At 46.0% G+C, this 22,337-nt stretch overlaps 1 protein-coding gene across 1 annotated transcript in view; it reads left to right on the forward strand.

The window, feature by feature from the left end:
- ELP3 (elongator acetyltransferase complex subunit 3) overlaps positions 1-22,337 on the forward strand; it is a 75,971-nt gene that overhangs the window by 45,479 nt on the left and 8,155 nt on the right. Inside the window, exons 10-14 of the mRNA XM_026041198.1 lie at positions 1,179-1,372; positions 6,205-6,295; positions 11,107-11,172; positions 15,783-16,010; positions 17,299-17,380. Of these exons, the coding sequence (XP_025896983.1) occupies positions 1,179-1,372; positions 6,205-6,295; positions 11,107-11,172; positions 15,783-16,010; positions 17,299-17,380 (661 nt within the window). The remainder of the gene's footprint in view (positions 1-1,178; positions 1,373-6,204; positions 6,296-11,106; positions 11,173-15,782; positions 16,011-17,298; positions 17,381-22,337) is intronic.

The following is a 22,337-nucleotide window of genomic DNA, read 5'->3' on the forward strand; positions in this document are numbered from 1 at the left end:
CTTGTCCATACGCATAAATATCTGAAGGGAGGATGTAAAGGGAATGGGAACAGATTCTTCTCAACCCAGCAATAGGACAAGAGGCAACGACACCAACTGAAACACCAGAAGGTCTGTTTGAAAATGAGGGATAATCTTCCTTGACTATGAGGGTGACAGAGCCCTGGAGCAGGTTGCCCGGAGAGGTTGTGGAGCCTCCATCCTTGCAGATGCTCAAAAGCCACCTGGAAACTTTCCTGGACCACAAACTTCAGACAGCCCTGGGGGCTACACTAGGGGCTCTCCAGGGGTCCCTTCCAACCCCAACCATTCTGTGAGCACAAAAAGCAGCAGTCCCCAGCTGCTAACTTGGCACAGTGAGCTTGCATTTCTTCACAGATGGGTCAAGCTGGGGATTGCAAGTGAGCATTAGTGTAATCCAGTATTAGATTTGCCCCCGGACACTGGTAAAAAGATGGTTGTGTCATCGCTTAAGTGGATTTAATGGTAACTTGCTCCTTTGCGGGGTGCTGCTGGGTTCTTTTATTGTTCATTTTTGTAAGTGGTTTTAATCATTGTTACTGAAATTTAATAGGAGAAAAATAGTGCAATTGCGTAGTGTGAGCTGGTGGTGTTCAATTTGTAGCTCTGTATTGGTATCTAGTCATAAGTAAGGAGGAAATGCAGCTTGTCCTCCCCTTCTGCAGGATTGTTCCCACCTCACTGTAGAATAAATCTGTTTTTCTCCGTTGTTATTCAAATGATGTGTCCCAGACACATTGATTAATCTCTAAATGTGGTCTGTTGAGATGGAAGATAAGTACCCTCATTTCTATTGTTCTAATTCTGGGTAAAACCTGTTACAATAAATGGTGCAGTATCTGTTGAATCTATTGAATTCCTGCTGAAAGGTAGCAGTAATGCACAGATCTGACTTACAGCAGTCACATGGTTGTTTTCTTCAGTGCCTTTCTCCCTAAATCTAGAATATACTATTCCTAAAAACGTTCTAAACCTATAAATATTCAAATCTCAGTGCAAGCCAGTCATTCTTTAGTAGCACTTCCAGTTATGTTTTATAAAATCTGTTCTACAATCTGTTCTGTTGGGGATGTTTTTGCCCAGCTGGGGACCACTATAGCCCCAGGAAATCCAGCTTGTTACTCTCTGACTTCAATTTTTGCTCTCTTTTTTTCCAGGAGTTTTTTGAGAATCCTGCCTTTCGCCCGGATGGGATGAAGCTCTATCCAACGCTCGTGATCCGTGGCACGGGTCTGTATGAGCTGTGGAAAACTGGGAGGTACAAGAGCTACCCTCCCAGCACCCTCGTGGATCTGGTGGCCAGGATCCTGGCTCTTGTCCCACCCTGGACACGAGTGTATCGCRTTCAGAGGTAATGTTCTTTGGTGGGCCTGGCACATTGATTTATTGCGCTGGGAGGGGTCGTTACTTTAATTGCAGCAAGATGTGACTCACTCTTCTATTATTTTCCAGGCCTAATCGTTAGCGCATTAAAGATTTTTCAAACTGCTTCTGTCTGGCTGTGTGAAAGGCCAAGTGAAACGGGAAGGTATTTAAACTGAACTGCCTCTCTGATATGCTCATATATAGGTGCAAATTTCTGGAGGCTTCACTTGTGCTGCCAGCCAGACTAAAACATAGGATGTGGAACAAGCAGAATGATATTGATGGGAAAATTGCCACTACACTGTGGATCAAGTTTCCTATGTTTATATTCCATCTAGATCCCCACCTTCCAGAGAGCTAAGTAGGACTTGCATTTAAGCTCGATGTTTTCAGCGTGGAGCCATTCTTTGCTCTTTTTTCCTCTATTATCTCTTAGGTCTGCCCGATGATAAGAAGGGAGGCTATGCCATCATTACCCATTTTTGTATGTGCAGACAATATTCAGTTGATTTCTAGCTACGTGAGTTTGAAACACTGCCAACGCATAGTGCTCTGAGAGCAGGCAAAATGAGGAAGCCTCGCAGAGTTTTAGAGCACCTTTAAGAGAAGAACCACCAAATTATTACTCTGATGAAACTTGATTAGATTTATGAATGTGATTGTGATCTGACAGTCTGTAGTAACTGAGATGCAGTTTGAGATCCCAGGAGGTGCCTTCTTCAATTCTTTGTTCCTTTGACAAGCTGAGAGCTGCAGCTGAATTCTGAAAAGAGGAAATGTGAACCTGATAAAGAAGGTAAAACACATCTTAGAGCATATCTTATTTGATCAGACCGCAGGCTTTTCACATCACTTGTGGAAGCATTTTCAAAGGCAAAACTCTTGTCCTGTTCCTGATGAACTCCAGTACAGACACAGTAGTACATTTGTTCATGATGTTACCAGCCTCACATTGTATCCAAAGATAAAGCTGCTCATTTTACAGGGCTGTGAATTTGCAGCCTGGCAGGTTTTCTCCTAAGGAACACAGACCTGGAAAACCCACTCGTGCGCCGCTTCTGTCAGCAGCAGAAGGCTCCATCCAGCTGTCACGCAGTCCTCAGTTATTATGTTCCAGTGCAATAATTGTTTTCTTGCTGACTGGCTCCTGTTATCTGAAATTTGTTCTTGCTGATTACAGATTTTGACACCTCCGGTGCAAAGTGCAAAAGCTATTACTTGGATCTAAATTGCCTTCGGCATCATTGTGTTACTCTGTAGCAGAATAATGAACAAAGCCTCATTTCTAAAATGTTTGCCCTGCATTCCCAGKACTGCTTCACTGAGGGTAGCACCTTTTTCCCGGTCGCCTATTGCTCTCCATTGCAACCTCTCCAAGCCCTTCCCATCTCACTTTAGCAGCTTCCACGGGCAGCCCCTGCAGACCTCTCATATCAAGTTGTCTCCAAAATCCTTTCAGATCCAGCTTTTGCCCCAGAGGTGCCATGTTCTGAGCTCCCTTTGTTCCAACAGGCTCTTTGATGCATGCACAAAACCACAGCAAAAGCCCAAGCCAGCCGTGCTCATCCTTACCAGGGTCTCTCTTTGGGATTTCTGTTCCCTATTGGCAGGTTTTCAGGAAGTGTAAGGACTCAMCACTTGGGTAATTTGTCGCATATTCCAAATTACCAGCTTAAGGAGTGGAGTGAGGTTGAAGGGGGCATCAGGACAGTGGAGAAACCTTCTGCTTCTGAAAGCCTAGTTAAATAATTACAAAATGATTGTGAGGCTGTTGCTAATGGCTGGTTGGAAGAGGTCTTCATGGGTGCTTCATGACTATTTGAGATGTGTGATACTCTATTTAATCTAAATGCTTCCGAACCTGCTGTGTATCCAGGTGCTTTGGTGTGTGAGCTTCGTGGAGCTTTGGTGCTTTGTGGAGCTTTGGTGCTTTGTGGAGCTTCTCGAGAGGGTCCAGAGAAGAGCAACTAGGATGRTTAAGGGAATGGAACATCTCTCGTATGAGGAGAGACCGAGTGAGCTGGGCCTGTTTTCTCTGCAGAAGAGAAGGCTGAGAGGAGATCTGATTAACATGTAAAAGTTCAGGAAGGGAGAATGCAGGKAGGAAGGGGACAAGCTGTTTTGACTGGTGGCCAGTGATAGGATGAGGGGTAATGGCCATAAGGTAGAGCACARGAAGTTCTGACTCCAGGTGAGGAGGAACTTCTTCACTGTGAGGGTGACAGAGCAGTGGAACAGGCTGCCCAGGGAGGCTGTGGAGTCTCCTTCTCTGGAGGTCATCAAAACCTGYCTGGATGCCACCCTGTGCCATCCAGGCTSTAGGTGYGCCTGCTTGAGCRGGAAGGTTRGACTAGATGGTCTCTAGAGGTCCCTTCCAACCTTGAATATTCTGTGTGTGATTCTGTGATTCTGTGAGATGGTGTGAAAGGGCAGCTTTGAAAAGTCGAAGATTAAATATGTGCCATTGAAGGTCCTGGCAAATAGCACATTAAGTTTAATAAGGTTGTAATTTAATTCCAAATCCCCAATTTAACCTGAATTTATTTAGCATTTTAACACCTCTTGATATCACTGTATCAGGAGTTGTCTCTCAGCTGTTCAGAAAACACATTTATCACGTGTACTCATGATGTACATAGAATATGTATTTATATATCCTGCCCTGATCTGAAGTGGAGATAGAAAAATTCTTCCTTGCTTCCTTTTCCTCAGAAAGTTTGTTTTTCACAAAAGTGCGTGTTCTGTTTTAATTTACTCCCTAGTCGGCAGATGAGAGCTTACTGTATTTGCTATTCTTTCATTTCTTTGCAGTAATTTACTTACTGTTTCTTAGAGGACTCTGGATTTTGGCTAAAGGCCCACTTCAGGAAGAGGCGAGTGCGTTGCATCCAGGCCCCTTCAGGAGAAATACGTGCAGCCTGACTTTTTGGAGTTGCTCCATAATTAGAGGAAAGGCGTTCGGTTAGATTAGCACTGTGGATCTAACATGCCCTGATGAAAATGCTCTTCTCCTGCAGTGTGTCCCTTAGTCACAATGTGAAGTGCTCATTTCCTCTAATTGAAGCCCTTTGAAATATGTTGTGTTGGCGCTGCAGCCTYTTATTTACTCAGAGAAACCCACGGAATAAATGAACTGGTTAGCTAAAGTGTATTTTGCCTCAACTTTTCGTCGAGCGAGTTTGAGGTGAGGAGGCTTTCTGAGACCCTTGGGCTTTGGAGAAAGAAGATCAAGGCAAGTAAGTAAACACAAGACCCCAAGAATCCAGCCGACAGCAGRCAGAAGTTGTACCAAAATTGGAGTGTATTTGATGCTGAAATAGGAGAATACTGGAACCTAAAATACTTGTTTTCCCCGTTCACAATAAAGGAACCCCCCTTTTCTTGCCCCCTGCCAGGCCCAGTGACTTGGGCYTCCACAAGGGTGAAACAGCCCAAGGATGGAGCCTGCAGGACCCTCTCAGCCCGTTACACTCATGAACAGCTCTTGCCCGGAATAGTAACTGTTAATGGTGGCCGTGGTGTGAACACAAGTCCACAAGGAACTGAATAGATCTCAATTAATACTCTTTATAGAGGTCATCAGACAGCTGCTCGATGGTGATGACTTTCAATCACTACTGAACCAAGATGGATTAAGCTAATTACATTACCAATTCCCCAGCCACCCAGTTCTCTGTATGGTTTTTGATGATATTCTCTTCTTTACTCTGCCGAGTGCTTGTAGASATGAAGAAAATGGAAGAATACTCATCAAAGGATGTTTGTGAACTGCATTTTGAGACGAAATTGTTCTACATCGTACTAAGCATCTTTCACACTTGTGTAGTTCTTATTTCCCTGTAGAAAATCTGAGGGGTTTTGGATTAGATAGTACTTGAAGGAGGTTTGTCCGCATCTTTTTAGAGTGTTTTTAATTTGGAAATACTCTAGAGTTTTCTAAGTGGTGTTTTCTTGCTTTTGAAGATCACCTGTGTCTAACTGCCCTGTCGCTAGTTATAATTCCTACTTTATTCTCATAGGCAGCTTGTGCTTTCTGCCATAGGTAGCTAACATGCCTCTTTTGTCTTCTGCAGTGCAAAGGGTCTCATCCAGGGGTCTAATGGGTTATCAGAGATATCAAGGTAGATTTTAAGTCAGAAAAGGGGGAATAATTTGAAATTACTCTATAGAATATAGTTAAATAAAGAACCTTTTTAGTACCACCCGTGGAGAACTGAAGGAAGATTTCTTGCCATTTACACACCCACSGATTCCCATTCACAGGAGGGCCCTAGATTTTATGTCTGAGCTTGGCTGCAAATCCTTTCTTAAGCAGGACTTCTTGACTCTAAACAGCTAGTGTCCCAGTTTAAAAAAGTTGCAAATCTGATGGTATTTCCCCAATGAACATTCAACTTGGTCACAGCAGAAAGACGTGGTCTGYTTCCCAATTGCTGGTCTCCCGCAGCAGATGCTGTGACCTGGTGTCCTAGGCAAGGCACAGACTAGACAGCATGAGCCTTTTTCTCAGCTTTCCGAGTGAAGAATTGAGCACAAAATTATAACCTACCACTCAGGACTGCAAAAGCCAAGTTTTGCCTTCAGTCTTCTTACAAAAATGAGTTCTGTAGCACTTTTACCTCTCCATTTTCCTTGTGTCTTTAGCTGATATTGCCTGTTATGTCTCGTTCAACCAATGACTTGAAACTAAGGTGATTCGGATAACTACTTGAGGCTGCTGCATAAGATCTTGGCCTCCGTGACCACAATAGCACTTTTTGGTTTAATGTCTTCTAATGCATTTTTTTTTGTGATTTGGGTTTTTCCTTTCCTGTGCAGAGATATCCCGATGCCACTAGTGAGCTCTGGAGTGGAGCACGGGAACCTGAGAGAGCTTGCCCTGGCCAGGATGAAGGATTTTGGGACACAGGTAAAATATTTGTGGATTGAGGATCTTGGGACACAGGTGGAATATTTGTTGATTGAGGGAGAGCTGTTTCACTTCATGCCAAGTAGCTGATTTTGGGGGAGAGAAAAGTGATGACCAGAACACAGTAAAGGGTTTAGGTTTGCCGCTGAAAAAAAAACCCTAAAAAATTGTATGCAAAGTTTTGTGGTTTTTTATTATTATTATCATTGTTATACATTAAAATGGTTAAAAAGCGTGACGAGGATATTCCCAGAAAGCTATTTTTGAGGTTTTTAGAATGATTTTTAGTTTAAAACTCTTAACCCCCACCTCTCTAGGTGCTTGGTAACTAGTTTGTCATGTTCCCACTCAGAGCAGAGTTAAACCTCCTAAATCAGAGAGCAGGAAGGTTTATTTTTAATTTACACTGTTRGAAATTATCCTTCCTTTCTGTTTCCCACGCATGCACTTATTTGACTGAACAATTGGAAGAAAGCTCTTAGTCTGAGGCCAGAGAAATCTTCCAGGAGAGATTTCTGCAGAAAAAAAAAAATGAGCCTAGATATTCTTGATATTTCTGAGGTTAAATAAATATATATGTGGAGGTGGAGAGAAGGAAGGGAGGGAGAAATTGCATTTATACTTGAAGTTTAAAGCAGATACACAGGCCCACTCTTGAGTTTYATGGGAAGGTCACTGTAACAGTCAGCAGCTCCAGTGTCCCACGTAGTCTGCTCTGGTGCTGCTCCCTCCTTGCAGAATCACAAGGACAAGTGCAGGGTCTTGCCCCTGGGCAGGAATAACCCCAGGCACCAGCACAGATTAGGGGTTAACCTGCTATAGAGCAACTCCATGGAGAGGGACCTGGGAGTGCTGGGGACACCAAGTCACCCACGAGGCAGCAGAGCCCTGGTAGCCAAGGAGGCCAGTGGGCTCCAGGCTGCATCCGGAGGCCGTTGGCAGCAGGGCAGGGAGGGGATCCTGCCCCTCTGCTCAGCTCTGCGGAGGCCAAAGCTGGAGCGTTGGGGGCAGCTCTGGGCTCCCCAGGACAAGGGGGCCGTGGAGCTGCTGGAGAGGGGCCAGCGCAGAGCACCAGGGCTGAGGAAGGGCCTGGAGCAGCTCTCGTGTGAGGAGAGCCCGAGCGAGCGGGGCCTGGTGAGCCTGGAGAAGAGGAGGGTGAGAGGGGAGCTGGCGAGCGTGTCCAAGGAGCCGAGGGGAGGATGGAGGGAGGAAGGTGCAAGCTCTGGTGGGTGGTGGCCAGGGGCAGGCCAAGGGGCAGTGGGTGCAGGTTGCAGCGCAGGCAGCTCCATGTGGCCGTGAGGAAGAACTTGTTTGGTGGGAGGGTGCCCGAGCCCTGGCCCAGGCTGCCCAGGGAGGCTGCGGAGGCTCCTGCTCTGCAGATCTGCCAGCGCGCCGGGATGCGCCCGGGTGCCCCGTGCTCYGGGTGTCCCTGCTGGAGCAGGGGCTGCGCTGGGGGAGCCCTGGGGGTCCCTTCCAACCTCAGCCATTCTGAAATTCTGTCAAAAATTCTGTGAATCTCTGACTAAGCTGGTCCTAAGGTACTCAGATGATACTAGAGATGCTGGTACTAACCCTCAGGTGCATCAGTCACTTCTCCCAGTTATGTATCATCAACAGACTTGCTGAAGGGACCACTCTGTGCCTGTATTGAGGTTGCTGATGAGCAGGTTGAGCAATTCTGTGCTCAGGATTAACCTCTGAGGGACAGAGTTAGCTACAGGTCTCCATCTAGACCTTGCCCCGCTCATCACAACCCTTGGAGCTCTGTCACTCAGCTGCTTCTCAGTCAACCTCACTGTCCCCGCATCTGACCTGTGCTGCCTGAGTTTGCGCTTCCCTCCTGAAACCCACTTGTCCATTGGTTTGATCCAGGTGTTTAAGCCTCCAACAGACTCATGTCCAAGTTCCTAGACTAATAATGGCACAAAGCTCCTGCTTTTGAGCCTATTCCAAAGACATTTAATTGCTTTGCTGTCCTGGTGCTCAGGCAGGCCAGATCCACACCACAGCTGCTTGCTGGGTTTCTATCATGAGTTAGTGTGCCCTATTTCTAATGTACTTTCCTTAAAGAAATTTTAAGGCATTGCCACATCCAGCACGGTGGGATAGGACCCGTTACAAGGCAATCTAGACTATAATCAGTCCCATGGATTGTTCCCAAGGAGGGAAATGCAGGTGAAACCCAGATATGTGGCCGTTTGTGCTTTTRTGCTAAACGTCATATAGTCAGTGAGTATTGGACGAGTGAGTTGGGGTGTTTTTTCTCCTAATCCAGGGAGGGTAAAACGGCTACAAGGAGAGCTTTTGGCCAGCACAGTAATTACAGCTGTGGTGGGTGTGCACAAGCTAGCTTTTAATCTAGTTCATTTTGTGTCACGGACAATGAAGAGGCAACAGTAAAAGCTTCAGCTACAACAYGTGTACCAGGAGCCCCCCACAGGTTTGTGTTTTATGATATTGTTAGGATTTAACACAAATAGCTCTCTAGGCTGTGTTTAACTGCGTGATGCTTTTGCCAGCTCAGTGGCATCTTGTAGCTGTAGCGCACAAGATCAGACAATAAAGTCCAGACTTCTGGAATTGACTCCTGCATCCAGCTGGGCTTTCCATACCAGCGTCATCTCTCCTGTGCTGAAGCCACAGCCTTTTCCATAAATCATTCCTCCTGATTTGTCTCCAGGAGCAAGCCAGGAGTTGGCTGACAGCTTTGCCAGCCATTGAAGCTTCCATCTCTCCTGCTGACTTTTCACTTCAAAGCCAGACAGGGGGCCCAAGCCCCATGCTGCAGCTCAGCCKTTGCAGTCGAGCTCTTCAGGGCTATACTAGTGAGTTCTTCCCTGAGTCTGATCCTGAAACCACATCCTTTGAGCTGAATCCAATCAGGATCAGCTGGAGAAGCAGGGCTACCTGATCCATGGCAATCGGAGCCTGGTGGTCGAGTTGAACTGAGCTGCAGCTTGAAGGGCCTGTCAAGCTGGCAGCCGTCGCATTCAGAAGAACCAAATCTGCTTTAAAAAAGTCTCTACTGTGCAGATAATTACAGATTTTAATTTAGCGAGGCAGAAACGCTGCAGCTGGTGGAATGAGGAGCCAGGCGGTCTGCTGCGCTCGAGCTTGAAACGTAAGGTCTGTTGCCTTCTCCTGGAGTCGTACGAGCGAGCTCGGGATGTGCTTTTCCCTTTCCTCTGAGCTCGGAAGAGGAGAGGGGAAAGCCAGGCCTGGGAGGGGACTTGCAGGAAACTATATTTAACATTTGTGGGTCTCGCTGGTGAATACCAGTCCCTAACTCTGGCACCTCGGGCCTCTCCTCTTTGTGGTTTGGCCTGGTGAGAAGGGCRTTTGGGGGCTGAGATTCAGTGATGGCAACGCTGGAGAGCACCGGTCCCTGGGCAGCCTGTTGGAAGCGCAGGATGCTGCTCGCGCGGCTGCCAGCTGCTGCCTGGAGCTGGAGCGACGTGCGCGTCGGATGCAGCATTTCAGAGCGTCATCACACAAACACGCTGCCTTTTCCAGTGCTGGGTTTCTTAATGAAGAGTGAATCGTTGGGTTTCATAGTGTTCGCTGGTTAGGAAATTGTAACGCAGAGATGTGTGGGTCTATTCTAAAAACCCAGGGTGTTATTTATTTATTTTTGTACTACAATGAGGGCTACTATAAAAAAGAAGCATTTATTCTCTGCTTTTGGGGGGATTTTTGTTTTACGTTGATAATGGCATTTAAAAGCAGAGCAGGACGTGGGATGGAGCTCTGTTTGTTCTGTGCTTCAGGTATTTCCCGTGAATTGTTTTTTTCACACACTCTTTTCTTGGCTGGGAGTCTTTGGAAGTTCCTTCACAGTTAAATATTGTTGCTAGAGCAGTTGTAACCCGTTGCTGAAGGTTATCTGCCTTCTCTCCAAATACAGCAGGTATGTGGATTTGCAGCTTGCTGCTTTGGGTGAAAAACTATTGTGGCTGTGCTTAATTGCTGGCAAGAGTTGGGTTAAGGTTAGCGTGGATCTTTCCAGTGAACCCTCGAGGATGTGAGAGCACCGAGKCTGCTGCAGCAGGAGCACTTATACGACCACAACTGTTTCCTTATCAGGATGGGTGCCAAATTACTTAATTTTGTCGGTACTGCTGAGAAATGCACAAGTTTGGCAGGCTGTAACCCAGCTCTCAAACACCAAGCTTGCAGCTCTGTCTTCCCTGTGATTTCTGCAGGAGGAAAATGTCTTTTTTTTTTGCTATTTTCAGTTTCAATATTGTCAATCCCAGGCCTTGGTGATGCTCGTGGATGCTGCGTCAGCATGAGCTTGGCTTTCTTATATTTGGGTAGAAATTTTGCTGCTCTTCTCCTGTTATCACCTAAAAGCAGGAAAAGGTTTGCTCAGATACAGAAACTGCATTTTTCAGGACATTTCCGGTGCCTTGATTTAGATTTTTGTCAGTGTCAAAACTTTCCAATGTAGGGTAAAAATGGATAATGTCAAAGTCTTTTCTTGTTGTTCTTTCATGTATGTTGATTTTCCCTCCAGTGCCCGCTGCTTGTGAATCAAAGGGTACATTTTCTCATGAGACGTAGCAGTTGCTCAGTGAATTGATTTTTAGCAGCATGTCTTTCCATTTAGCACTAAGACCTCTTTCCAAGGTGTATTAGGGATGGATCGGTGAGCATTTTTAGTTTGAAGTCTCCCCATTTGAAATTCATCCTCGCCGCTTCACGCTATTTCAGTTTAATTTTGAACCCAACGGGTGGCTGGAAATCTGTGCGTTGCAGAGGCTAATGTACTTCCCTTGTGTGATTTTTTTTCTCTCTTTTTCTTTTTCCAGTGTCGTGACGTAAGGACGAGAGAGGTTGGAATTCAAGAGATTCACCATAAAGTGAGGCCTTATCAGGTAGGATTTGTCTATTTGCTTCCAACACAGTTTCTTACAGGTGTTTGGCATGGGAGCATCGGGACCTGTTTGCTGTACATCCTGTCCTGTGCTTTGCCGTGGTAACTGGCTCCAATTTTTCATTTTTATTCCTTCAGCTTTGGATGCTTTTTGTTTGAGTACAGTCACATGTTGAAATTTATGGACCACCAATTTCAGCAAAATGACTAGAGCCACCGGTTATTTCACCAGCACATTTGCTGTCATAAAATAAACAGCTTCTTTTCTGCTGCTGTTTAGCCTTTCCTCGCTCCATACAGTTATAAATTCGGGCCTAGGAAATGTCCAAAAGACCATGTGCTCACGCTGAACAGGATTTAATATTCAGCAGGCTGAACTTGCAGCCTTTTATGTCTGTGTGCATGTTCATATGGGCACAAACTGTGCTTGTAATAGACTTTTGCACTCCTACGTATACACTTATACGTGACTAGATCCTCTTGGCATATGATACAGTTGTTGTGSGGTTTGTTTTTCCTTTTTCTTTCTGAAATCCTAAAATAGCCCTCAAAAAAGATTGCCATGCTTATTTTAAAGAAAGGAAAATTATATGCAGCTGAATTTCAGCCATCAAACTTAGGCAGCTAATTCTCTAGCTTGTTTCAGTTACGAGAAGGGCTCAATCCCTTYAGAAAATGATCAGGATGTCCATGGATTAACATTTGGGAGCTAGGGAGAGAACCTTCCAAGCTCACACAGGGTGGGAGCCACCTTGGTATCCGTGATGCAGGGGCCACTAAGCGACACCCTGGAAGTTTCTCATCCTGCTTCTTGGCTGACAGCAAGATGARGATGTCTCCTCAGTAAACATCTAAAGCTGGATCCAACACATGGTGACTCAGACAAATTTGGGAAAACAAAACCAGTAATCTCTCCCGTTCTGTCACTTGYGCTGCCTCTCAAATTAATGGTGGTGCTGTTAAAATCCAGCTCTGTGTCTCTCAGTTCCCCTGGAGGGGTTGAGAGTTTGTCAATCACATATTGCCTTCACCTTCCAACGTGCATTCCTTGTGTCAGACAGAAGATGCTGCAGGTAGGAAGCTGAATCAGGACGACACTTCCGTAGCTCTCCCCTCTTCCGTGCGATGGGCACCTCTTTGCTGTCCTTAAATGCAGGTGACTAATCTGTCATTAGGCTTTCTGTGTGTCAGCACGGAGAGAGGTTCCTAGCAGGGCTCCTCTCACTTGCATTTTGGAAGTTCTGCTGGTTATTTAGGCTTAGACATGAGGTGCCCAAAGTTAAGTAGCACGAGTATTTGSTGCACCTGGAATCTGGATGATGTTCTCACTTGGCAAATTGGGTGTTATGGGGAGAYGTCTCCTGGTTTTGATCCTGCCTTATGTGGAGCCCTACGGAGGGGACTGCTCCCCATCTTGCCTGCATAACAGAAATCCATCGTGGAGGTGGGTTCGAGCCCAAATAAAAGATCTGATTCTTATCTCATTCTTACCAGGTTTCCACAAGAWCTCAGGCTGTACAAGTTCATTTGCACAGAGGCCACGCCGCCTTCCTGCTCCTCTTATCTAATCTGTGGTCATTTCACAAGACTATCTCCCGCAGAGGCCTGTTGTCTGCAGTGCTAATCTGATTTAAATTGTAAATGTCTGGGGTCGTTAGCAAATAGCTTATCACAGGGTTTTCAAAGCAGGGTTATGTTGAATCTTCCCTTTGTTAAGCTCATCTCGGTGAGTGGCAGGAGGATGTCATTATCTAGTCTCTGCAAAATTTATCATGACAGCAAGCGAGAGAGATTCTGAAGACAGTATAATTTTTCATAAGCTTTCGACTAATGACAAGGTATGATGTTTTCCTTGTCTTTGAAAGTAAACAACCCATCCTTGCGATAAGAGAGGCTATCATGTCAGATCTAAAAGTAATTAGTTCCTTCCTATAATTAGTTACACTTCATGCAACTTCTTTTTGTTAAGCATCAGTAGGCTGTATGTTTTTTTTAATATATATATAATGATGGTGTGTCTGCTTTTAAAAGTATTCTGAAACATTTTTTTTTAAATCAATTTGAAATAGATTACTTGCCCAGAGCTGCTTATTTACAGGACTGCCTCTAAGCTGCCTTTTCAATTAATGGCATTTCTACAGAGCCTCAGAGGGTGTTTGCTTGCTCTTAGAGGTGCTTAAAGCTGCCTAGTGCTACGTAATAGTCGTAAAAATGCTGTAGTGAGAGCCTGCTGAGGAGAGGTGCTGGAGTAAAGGCTTTTGAAAGGTGAGGGGCAGCGGCAGCTCTGCTCTGCTTGCTGCCTTAACACTAATGCAGGTTCGTATCTGCAAGAGGTAGAGGCTGCTCTTTCTGCAAAATAAATGCCTTTTGAATCAAGATAGTTATCTCAGAGCTTTAGCAGGAATAAGGCTGTTTTGGGTTTTTTTCCTTTTTTTTTTTTTTTTTTTTGCTGCTTTAGGTCAAGAGTCTTGTCTCCACCTGGGATTTTCCTTTATTAGAGCACGTCCAGCAAGGACTACCACATCTTTAATAGGCTCGCGAGCTGAAACGGTGACCCGCCATGTACCCATCCTGCATCTTTTGCATCCTTCCATGTCCAGGCAGGTGGGGAGGGCAGCAGGTTTTTGCCTGCTTCACCAAAACGTGTCCCCAGCATAAACCTTATCTGTGGAGGTTCCCCTGATCTCTTTTCATTTCTCCTTGCGAGTGTCTTTGGGATGGAAAAAGCATAGCAGGACCTGGAGACCTGCTGGAGTCCACACAATAGACTGATTTTCCTTCTTTTTTTTTCCTTTTTTTTTGGTAAACAAATCTTTAATTCATGGCTTTCTGGGCATTAGAGATTTGCAGAAAAMTACCTAAGCCCCTTGCCTGAGGCTGTGTAGGGAGGAGAGCAGTGAGGTGCACGTTGGGGTCAATCCTGTGCCACGCTGTCCAGAAGGAAGTGTTGGAAACAGCAGCTCCTGCTTGCAGGGTGGTCAACCTCCTGTGGTCAAAGKCTCATGATGGCAGGTAGGACTACGTGATGGTTGCAATTGGTGTTTGCTTTAATAGTCCTCCTTCTGCTGATGCCTCATTTGGAGAGCATCAGAGCATGCTTGAAGCACCCCAGTCTTAGTCGTTTTGCATTCTAGAACCTTCCAGGAAAGCAGCTGATGTTCTCCAGCTGTTCATGGGTAACATCTCCAGCTGTTAATGGGTGCCTAGCTCATGGGATGAGGCTGGAGCTAGTCTGTACTGAAGATCCCCAAACGTGCATTAYGTTTATGTGATGCTCAGGCTCTTGGTGTTGCAAACCAAGAGGGTTTGCAACCCAGCTGTTGAGCCAGCCAAGTTGAGAAGCTGGGTCTGCTCACCAGGTGCTCAGGGTGGCCAAGGGAATCCTTACAGCAAGGCTGGGTAGCTAGTCCAGCTCGATTCAAAGCCCAAGTGSTGTGACTCACCGTGTCACCAGAGATGTGGCTTCGTCGTCATCAGCAACAAGATACATTAAATTAACTGAGTGTTAACTCCGCTGCATTATATGAGATCTGATCAGATCTCACATTGCCTTAGGGAAGCCTGATCTTGTGTCATTTCTCGGGTCGTGGGCCTTGATGATGTTCCCTGTGATGCTAAGTTTCCTTCTCTGAAAAACAAGTTCTCCTGCTCTTTGCTCAGTCGCTCATTACAGCTTCTAGGTGACCTGCAGAACTAATTTCTTCTACCCTAGCACAGTCTTTATCACGTTCTCCACAGGCAGTCAAGCCTTTGCTTTTCCCTTCTCCTTGTTGTGGTCTTCAGAAGTGCCTTTTTCTAGATTGTGATCAATAAATTAGGTTCAAGGCRAGTAATTCTTTGTTCCTGGTCACTTATCAGAGTGCTTGGCCAGATGCTTTGGGTGTCTCCATTGATACCTGAGCCCTTGCTGCTGATCTGTGAAGTGCAGATGCACTTTACGATGCATTGCAAAAATTTCTGGAACTTCTTACTCAACGCCATCCATTTCAGATCTGCTCCATTACACCATCCCCATCCACCAATTCATAACTAGGAAAGGGAGTTGCCTGCTCCTTAGAAAACCCTGGTTTGTAGACACCTCAAGCCTTTTTTAGAACAGCACAAAATGTGGCCTAAGTGCAGGTTCATTCCCATTCTGCATTAGCTGATMTGTCATTAGGAGTGGCAGCTCAGCGTGAGTCCCTTGGTTAGGGCAAAGAGTTGGTGTCCTCATTGATTTTTGAAGTGGTTATGAACCTCGAGTAACATAAGGAAAATAGTTTTATATTTCTGACTCACCAGCTAGCTCTCTGGGTTATGAACCTTTCTGGAGAGCCTGCATGGGGCACGGAAGACTAGTTTTATCCTGTTGGCCAATATATTTCTATTAAAATAGTCACATGCTTTATCTTTAATATGACTGCAGTAATAGCTCCTTCAGTTCTTACCCATTACTGCTAAAATCCATCTAGAATTAAATTGGGCTTTAAGAAAGCACTTTGTGTTTTCTCTGAATCATAATAATTTATGGATCCATCAAATTGGTTTGGGTCCATTCGACGTGTTGCTGAAGGATTCTTCCTAACCTTCTTTTTCCTCTCCTTGTCTTTGTGGCTTATTTTCTTTGAGCAGATTGAATTAGTTAGAAGAGATTATGTGGCGAACGGAGGCTGGGAGACCTTCCTGGCCTACGAGGATCCGGAGCAGGATATCCTCGTGGGCCTCCTGCGCCTGCGCAAGTGTTCGGAGGAGTCGTTCCGAGCGGAGCTCAAGGGAGGCGTCTCCATAGTCCGGGAGCTGCACGTCTATGGGAGCGTGGTCCCCGTGAGCAGCCGGGATCCTTCCAAGTTCCAGCATCAGGTACTCCAAGACATCCCTCATTTTTCCCCCTGGGCCTCTTCCTCATCCCTCCCCATTCTAATCAGTACRAAATTGTATTTAATCTTTGATATTCACGCAGTTCTTTGGGTTGTAATCTGCTGCAGGAGGAAGAGAATTGAAATCAAGCCCCGTCTTGGATTTTGCATGCTGAAATTCCTGTTGCTTCTGGGTTTTTGCTGGTGTGATTGAGTTTAGGCCCCGGTAGATTTTAAACCTGAAGATTGAGCTTTTAAAAGAAGCAATCACTTTGTCCTCGGTGCCAAAAACGCTCAGGGCTGATGTTTTAAATTAACTTCCGTGTATTTAATAATCTTTCCCTGAGTATATGCATTAAGATGCAATTTTGTTGGACAGTGATGACGTATGGCCACAAGGCAGCAGCTGGGGGATAAAAAAAAAAATTCCACTCTAAAATGGTAACATTTCAAAATTTAGCAAGGGAAAAAATGTGGTCATCCCAAGAATTAAGAAAAAAGGAAAAAAAAAAAAAAAAAAAGAAAAATCAATTGACAGTAGCCAGCTACAAACATTAAAATAAGCTGGAAATTGAGATTTCATGGCCTATGACGCACTGATGCTCGTTCAGAGGAGCCAGTGTTCAAGAGGTTAAGCAGGAACTGTTCTCTTCTATTGGTGAGGACAATTTCTGATTAGAAGACCGTTTTTAGATTGAGGGCTTGTATGCATTATTTAAAAATGCCTACAAGTATTAAATGTTCTTGGAATTAAGTCGCATCCACTTCAGTTTCCCCCCAGCCCCAGTCTGTACATCTTGTCAGGAAAACACACAGACAAAGAGCCGAGCAGAACTCCTGCATCCTAATATTAGACGAGAATTAATCCAGTGTTCAGTGAGTATTGAACCACCTCACTTGTTAAATAGGGTGGAAAAACTCTTCCCTTGTTTGGAAGCGTTTGGATTCCAGTGGCGTTCTTGCCGTGCAAGATTTTCTCCATAAAGAGGAACGTGGTTCTGCTCCGTGGTGTTCACATGATCTTCTGCCCTTCTTTGTGCTGTGGCATCTCCTCTTGCACGGTTGTCCCCTGAGCCACCAAGAGCCCCACACGAGGCTGCCCCAGCAAGAGGCCCACGGGCCCTGCAGCCCCCCACTAGCTTTTGTCGTCGCCTGCAACGACGTTTTCATCATTCCTCTGCCAGAAATAGGAGTCTTCTGGGTCTGTGTTAGTGTTTGAAATCTGACCTTGCTTAGTTTTTTCCTATTTTAACTGGATTTTTGTTTTCTGCCTCTTGTTCCTTCCACTGTAGGGATTTGGCATGTTGCTGATGGAGGAGGCAGAAAGAATAGCCAAAGAGGAGCACGGGTCATGGAAAATTGCTGTTATTTCAGGTACCTTTGCCTTATCTTTTTCTTTTTTTCCCTTTGTTTTTCCCCCCACCCCTCTCCTAACTTAATCTGAAAATGAACCCACTGCAGCCAGCACCACTGCTGTGACCACTCATCGTATTAGGTAGAAAAACAACTTCCAGGTAGAAAAACTGCTTCTTAGCGATGGAGTCAAGCTCCAGCCCAGCTTTGGCCAGCACAATGCTGTTATTGGGAGCAACGTGCTGGAGGACACACCATGGGGATCCATCCTGCCCTTAGCACCGAAGCAGACGGGCTGCGTGACCCTGCGGTCCCTCCGCCTCTCAAAGCTGCCGTTTCTGAGCTCGCTGCTTCGGCCCCGTCGCACGTTGCTCCGAATTTAGGAGGATGGAAAATTGGCAGCCTCCCTTTTGTAGAAAATTGTCCCCTCCCTTGCAGGGACTTYGTGCAAGTGCCGTCGTTACGGTGGCCGGTTGTGCTTTTAGGATGCATTAAATGTTATCAGGAGGAAGGCTGCTGGCTCGGAGAGAGCTGCAGCCCTTTCTCCCACTTCATTTTCCAAGCAATATGACTAAGAAAGGCAGCCCATGGAATTGCAGGTGTGAAGTCAAGGTCAGGGCTGCCTTTGGTTATTGGCAACACTCTCACATCAGTATCTTGCAGCAGYTGTAGGAGGATTTTATGGGTTGTGTGACTAAGGACACTGGCAGACTGGAAGAAGAAGCTCTTGTTGGCATAAGATTCCTTTACACTGGGGGACTGTAGCATGAAAGGATATAATATAGGGGTCAGTGTGAATGGGGGATTTCATACAGTTAACAAATGTCCATCCCAGGTCTTTGTCAATAAGGAAGAGGCACAAAAGTGAAAATGGTTTCTCCCTTTGCCTAGCAGCCTCTGGGCTTGGCATGTTTAGAGAGAGGCAGTAGCAATTCATCTGTGCTAGAGAACACTTCTCATGACAAGAATAGGAAAAGTACAACAAATATGAAAAAARATGACTTGCCAAGGTGTTCATGTTACTGATTTTAGCAAACTGATGTGATGAAATAGATTCTTCTKYATGGAGACACAGTGCAAGAAATCTGTCTTGCTGCATGCGTAGTTTGTGGTATCTTACAAGCCCTTGTCTGTGGTTTTTGTGGCATGGTTTTGTGCAAGGTGTCTTCAGCACAGGATACCAGGGCATCTGCAAAGAACAGCAGCTTTCCAGCTGTTTCCTTGGAGATGTTACCACCYGAGTTTCAGTTCTCTTGGCTTTATCTGAAGTAAAAAAGGCAGCCAGAAATTCTTTTTCTGTTGGAGGATGGACTTGTTTTTGCTCATGCTGATTGCAAAGCAGATACCTCATCCAGGCACCCCTTCACAAGGTTAGGTCTCCAGCACTCTACAGAATTGTGACCCCTGTCTAGAGAGAAATTTCCAATGGAGAGCTGCTTTGGAAGTGTCTCTCTGTCTCATTAATACTGTATATTTTCATTAATGATTTTTTTTTCAGTGCGTCCTTTAACTGTGTCCTTTTTCAGTGTTATTTTTCAGCCTGCTGCTTTGCAGCTGCATCAATACTAGTCAACTAAATAGGGGTATTGGCTATAGGTTAGAGCAGTATTGGCTGTAGGTGAGAGCTCAGCTRTAAGTCGATCAATCAATGCTCAGCTCGGGTTAGAATTCCCCTTAGTCTGAACAGCACCCAGCACGGACACCACAGTTAAAAGCMGTTAGGAAAAACAGGAAGGAAAGGAAAAATCCTGGCTGCTGTGCAGGTGACTTGCTGCTGTTGCTGACAAAGGTGGTATCCAACRTTTCCTGACATCTCCGACTGGGCCCATTAGGTCTCGCTCGTTGGAAAGCTCTTCCCTTCGTGGCAGAGCATGTTAGCTGTCAGAGCCAATTTTCCCTTTGTCCAGACTCCTCACGGGGGGTGAAACGTAATCGTATCCCCTCCTACTCTGCTTGCCTCCTTTTGCACATATAAACTAGTAAATACAACTCATTTCTTTAAAAAAAAAAAAAAAAATCATTTCTCTTCCCCAGGGATATCCCATCCCAGCTGTGAATCTCTTTCCCCTTTGGGGCTGATCCGGTGGCATGTTTCAGGGTGAAATACTCCCGTTTTTGTATTCTGTGTCAAGCAGCGCTGCGAAACAACTCACTGCAAACATGTAAAAATGGGAGGCAAGTGAGTAATTCATGCTTGCCTCCYGATTAAGATCAGTACGACCATAATGATCAGTTTGGGGTGACTGAGCCCAAAATCTTTCTTCCAAGCACACCGCAGCAGCCAGGAATCCACAGCCACAAGGCTCGGAATGGAAATTAAGCTAATRCCACCTATTCTCTGTAGTCTCCCCGAGCGAAAATCGTTGATTATGTTGGGTGAGTCACCTCCCGGTCTGTTGGTGCTGCTCGGGCACGCTGTCTCATGTGTTTAAGGCAGCCGTGCTGCTCCTGCCTTTGCCTTTTTGCAGTTGCAGATCAAAAGGAGGTTGAGAACTTTCTAAAAGTAAGAGCGATGCATCATACCCGAGTTAAATTCGGCTCCAGTGAACAACATATTCAGGGGAGAAGCAACTGAGCTGGCGTTTAAAGCGGAGGTAAAGCTCCGGGATGCTACCGGGGGTACTCTAAAGCATCTAATTTGCTCATGTAAATAGCCTCTTGGCCAGCCCACAAGTAATAAATTACTTGAGTAATAAATTACTTGAGTAATGAGTGTCTGGGATTGGATGTTGGTCCACTGGCTGCCTTGGAGATTGGCGAGTGCCAGGGGACCTTAGGCCTCGACTTAGAAGCGATGCCAGGAGGACTGAGGGGCTTAGGAGGATTCCCAGGTTTGGGTATTTCTAGAAATGCCATTTTTCATAGCCAGAATAAGTGAAGGAGAGGCCCAAGATAAGCGGAAAGGATGGGAATGGTAGAAACTTCCTTGCTGATGCTTCTCTCGGCTTCGAATTGATGGCGTTGGGGGGAAAACTGAACAGMGCCAAAACACTGATTAGAGGGATTTGCAAGAGCCCAGGCTAAACCTGTCCTAGCAGATTACTGCTCTGGAATAGCCACTGTGTGCAGGCCTGTAGTTCTTAATAAACTGCAGTTCTGAAGATTTAGCAGCGTAACAGCTTTTAAAATAAGATTGATTGCTGTGGTAAGTAAGATTCCAGTACGGGCATGAGCAGGAATGCCGCTGCCCTTCATTCTGCAAGGGGCTTTGGGTAGGAAGCTTTTTCTCTTAATACAGCTCTTTGTATGATCTTTAATGGCCACCTAATGCAGACCAGAGGCTTTCAGCTCCCTTGCAGCCACTCTATTTGAGTGTGATGCTTTGGAAAGAGAAAACTTCTCTTGGTTTGTTAAGGCCGGTGCGTGTTTGCCAGTGCGCACATCCCCAGGTAGTGCTTCTTGCTGTGTTAAATCCCTCCTTRTTACTTTTATTGATATATTTGTTTTATATTGTGAAGCTGTGATCAGGTGAGAGAATGTGTTCTCCAGGTGCTCAGTCCATACCTCTGTGGTCATGGATGCTCCGTCAAGGGTTTTGCCTTTTCACCACCAGGAATGTTCCTTGGAGTGAGCAGAGAGCCAGCAGAAAGGCAGATCTTACAGGAAATCCAGAGGGCAGGCACTGAATGTGTGGGGTTTCCTCCTCTGGCCTTTCACCTGGGTTTTGATACCCCCAAACACGCCGATTCTGAGATTGGGCAGATAGAGAAATCAAATTCACGAAGAAAGGAAGGCGACTGCTGTAGTGCTGACTTCACACAGCAGCGTAAAGAGCATTGAATCAAACCAGGAGCAATAGCAGTTATGAAGGATTAATAAATAAGTAAATAATCTCGTTTTCTTTCATGGAAGGCTAACATTTAGTCTCTGGTTCACCAGCTTTGGCTCCAGGGTAGCGTTTTGCCTCTCATCAGCCGGGATCCTCCGAGCCGGAGCAGGGTGAGGACCTCTCCCCTTTCCCAGAGTTGAGCCACGTGTGGTCGGGTTTTGCTTTCTGAGCCCGTACAAACCAGCACCGAGTCAACACCATCAATTCCCACAGTGTGTTAGAATACATGAATTTACACTCCCAGGGAAAGGGGAAAAGAAAGACGAGGGTTTCCCAGCAGATTCCTTCCAAAGCAGCTTGTTCTCCCTGCCCTTCTTGGAGTGAAGGGGTTGGGCTGAACGTGTCTTCTCCTAACAAAGCCTCTTTGTCCGTGGCGAGGTTTCCTTGCCGCAGGATTCCCCGGGATCGCTGGAGCTCACGCCAAGCTTCCTTGGAACATCGGGCACGGGGAGCTCTCCCGYGTGCAGCACCCATGGGTCCTCGCAGGCGGCGAAGCGGCCAGCAGCGGCGGCAGCCAGCGCTGCCCGCCTAAATGCCACTTAATTGGAAAAGGGCCGGGGGGAGAGCTGCTTTAATGGGCTGAGGCAGGAGCGCCCTGGGAAGGAGGGAGGAGCGTTTGCAAGCTGGGCTGGGAAGGGGCGTTTTGGGGGGTTTTGAGGAAATTGGGTCATGGATGCGATGGGAAAGGTAGAGGGACACGAGTCTTGCACTTTCGTGTTGTRTGCGACGCTCCAGTTGTACCTCTGAATGTTCTGGGTTCTCTGAATGCTGTTTTTAAAGCCTTTTCCCTGGATACTAAACATTGCAAGTGCTTCCTTCCCYTCACATCCCCCCAGAAATGCCACTGAGGCTCTGGATGTTGGACCAAACAACCCCAAATCCCGCATTTGCGACAGGAGAGCGGCTTTGTGGCCTCCTTGCCAGGGTCCAGAGGGCTCCATCTACTCCTTAGCAGGAGGGAGGAGGAGCCCCCCACCACCTAAATCAAAGAGCAAAGTGAAAAAGCGACTGGCTTGTTTATCATGAAGTCGTTGCTCATTTAAGGTAATTTTCTGCATGAGTGGTGCCTTTCTACTCTTCTGATGCGAGTARTATATTAGTATGCAGGCTCGGGTAGCTGAATGGTAGACCCTGGAGGCATCACTCCAT

The sequence above is a fragment of the Nothoprocta perdicaria genome, unplaced genomic scaffold (genome assembly GCF_003342845.1).
Source record: "Nothoprocta perdicaria isolate Ctin4 unplaced genomic scaffold, notPer1 scaffold_101, whole genome shotgun sequence".
In the NCBI taxonomy this organism is placed as follows: Eukaryota; Metazoa; Chordata; class Aves; order Tinamiformes; family Tinamidae; genus Nothoprocta; species Nothoprocta perdicaria.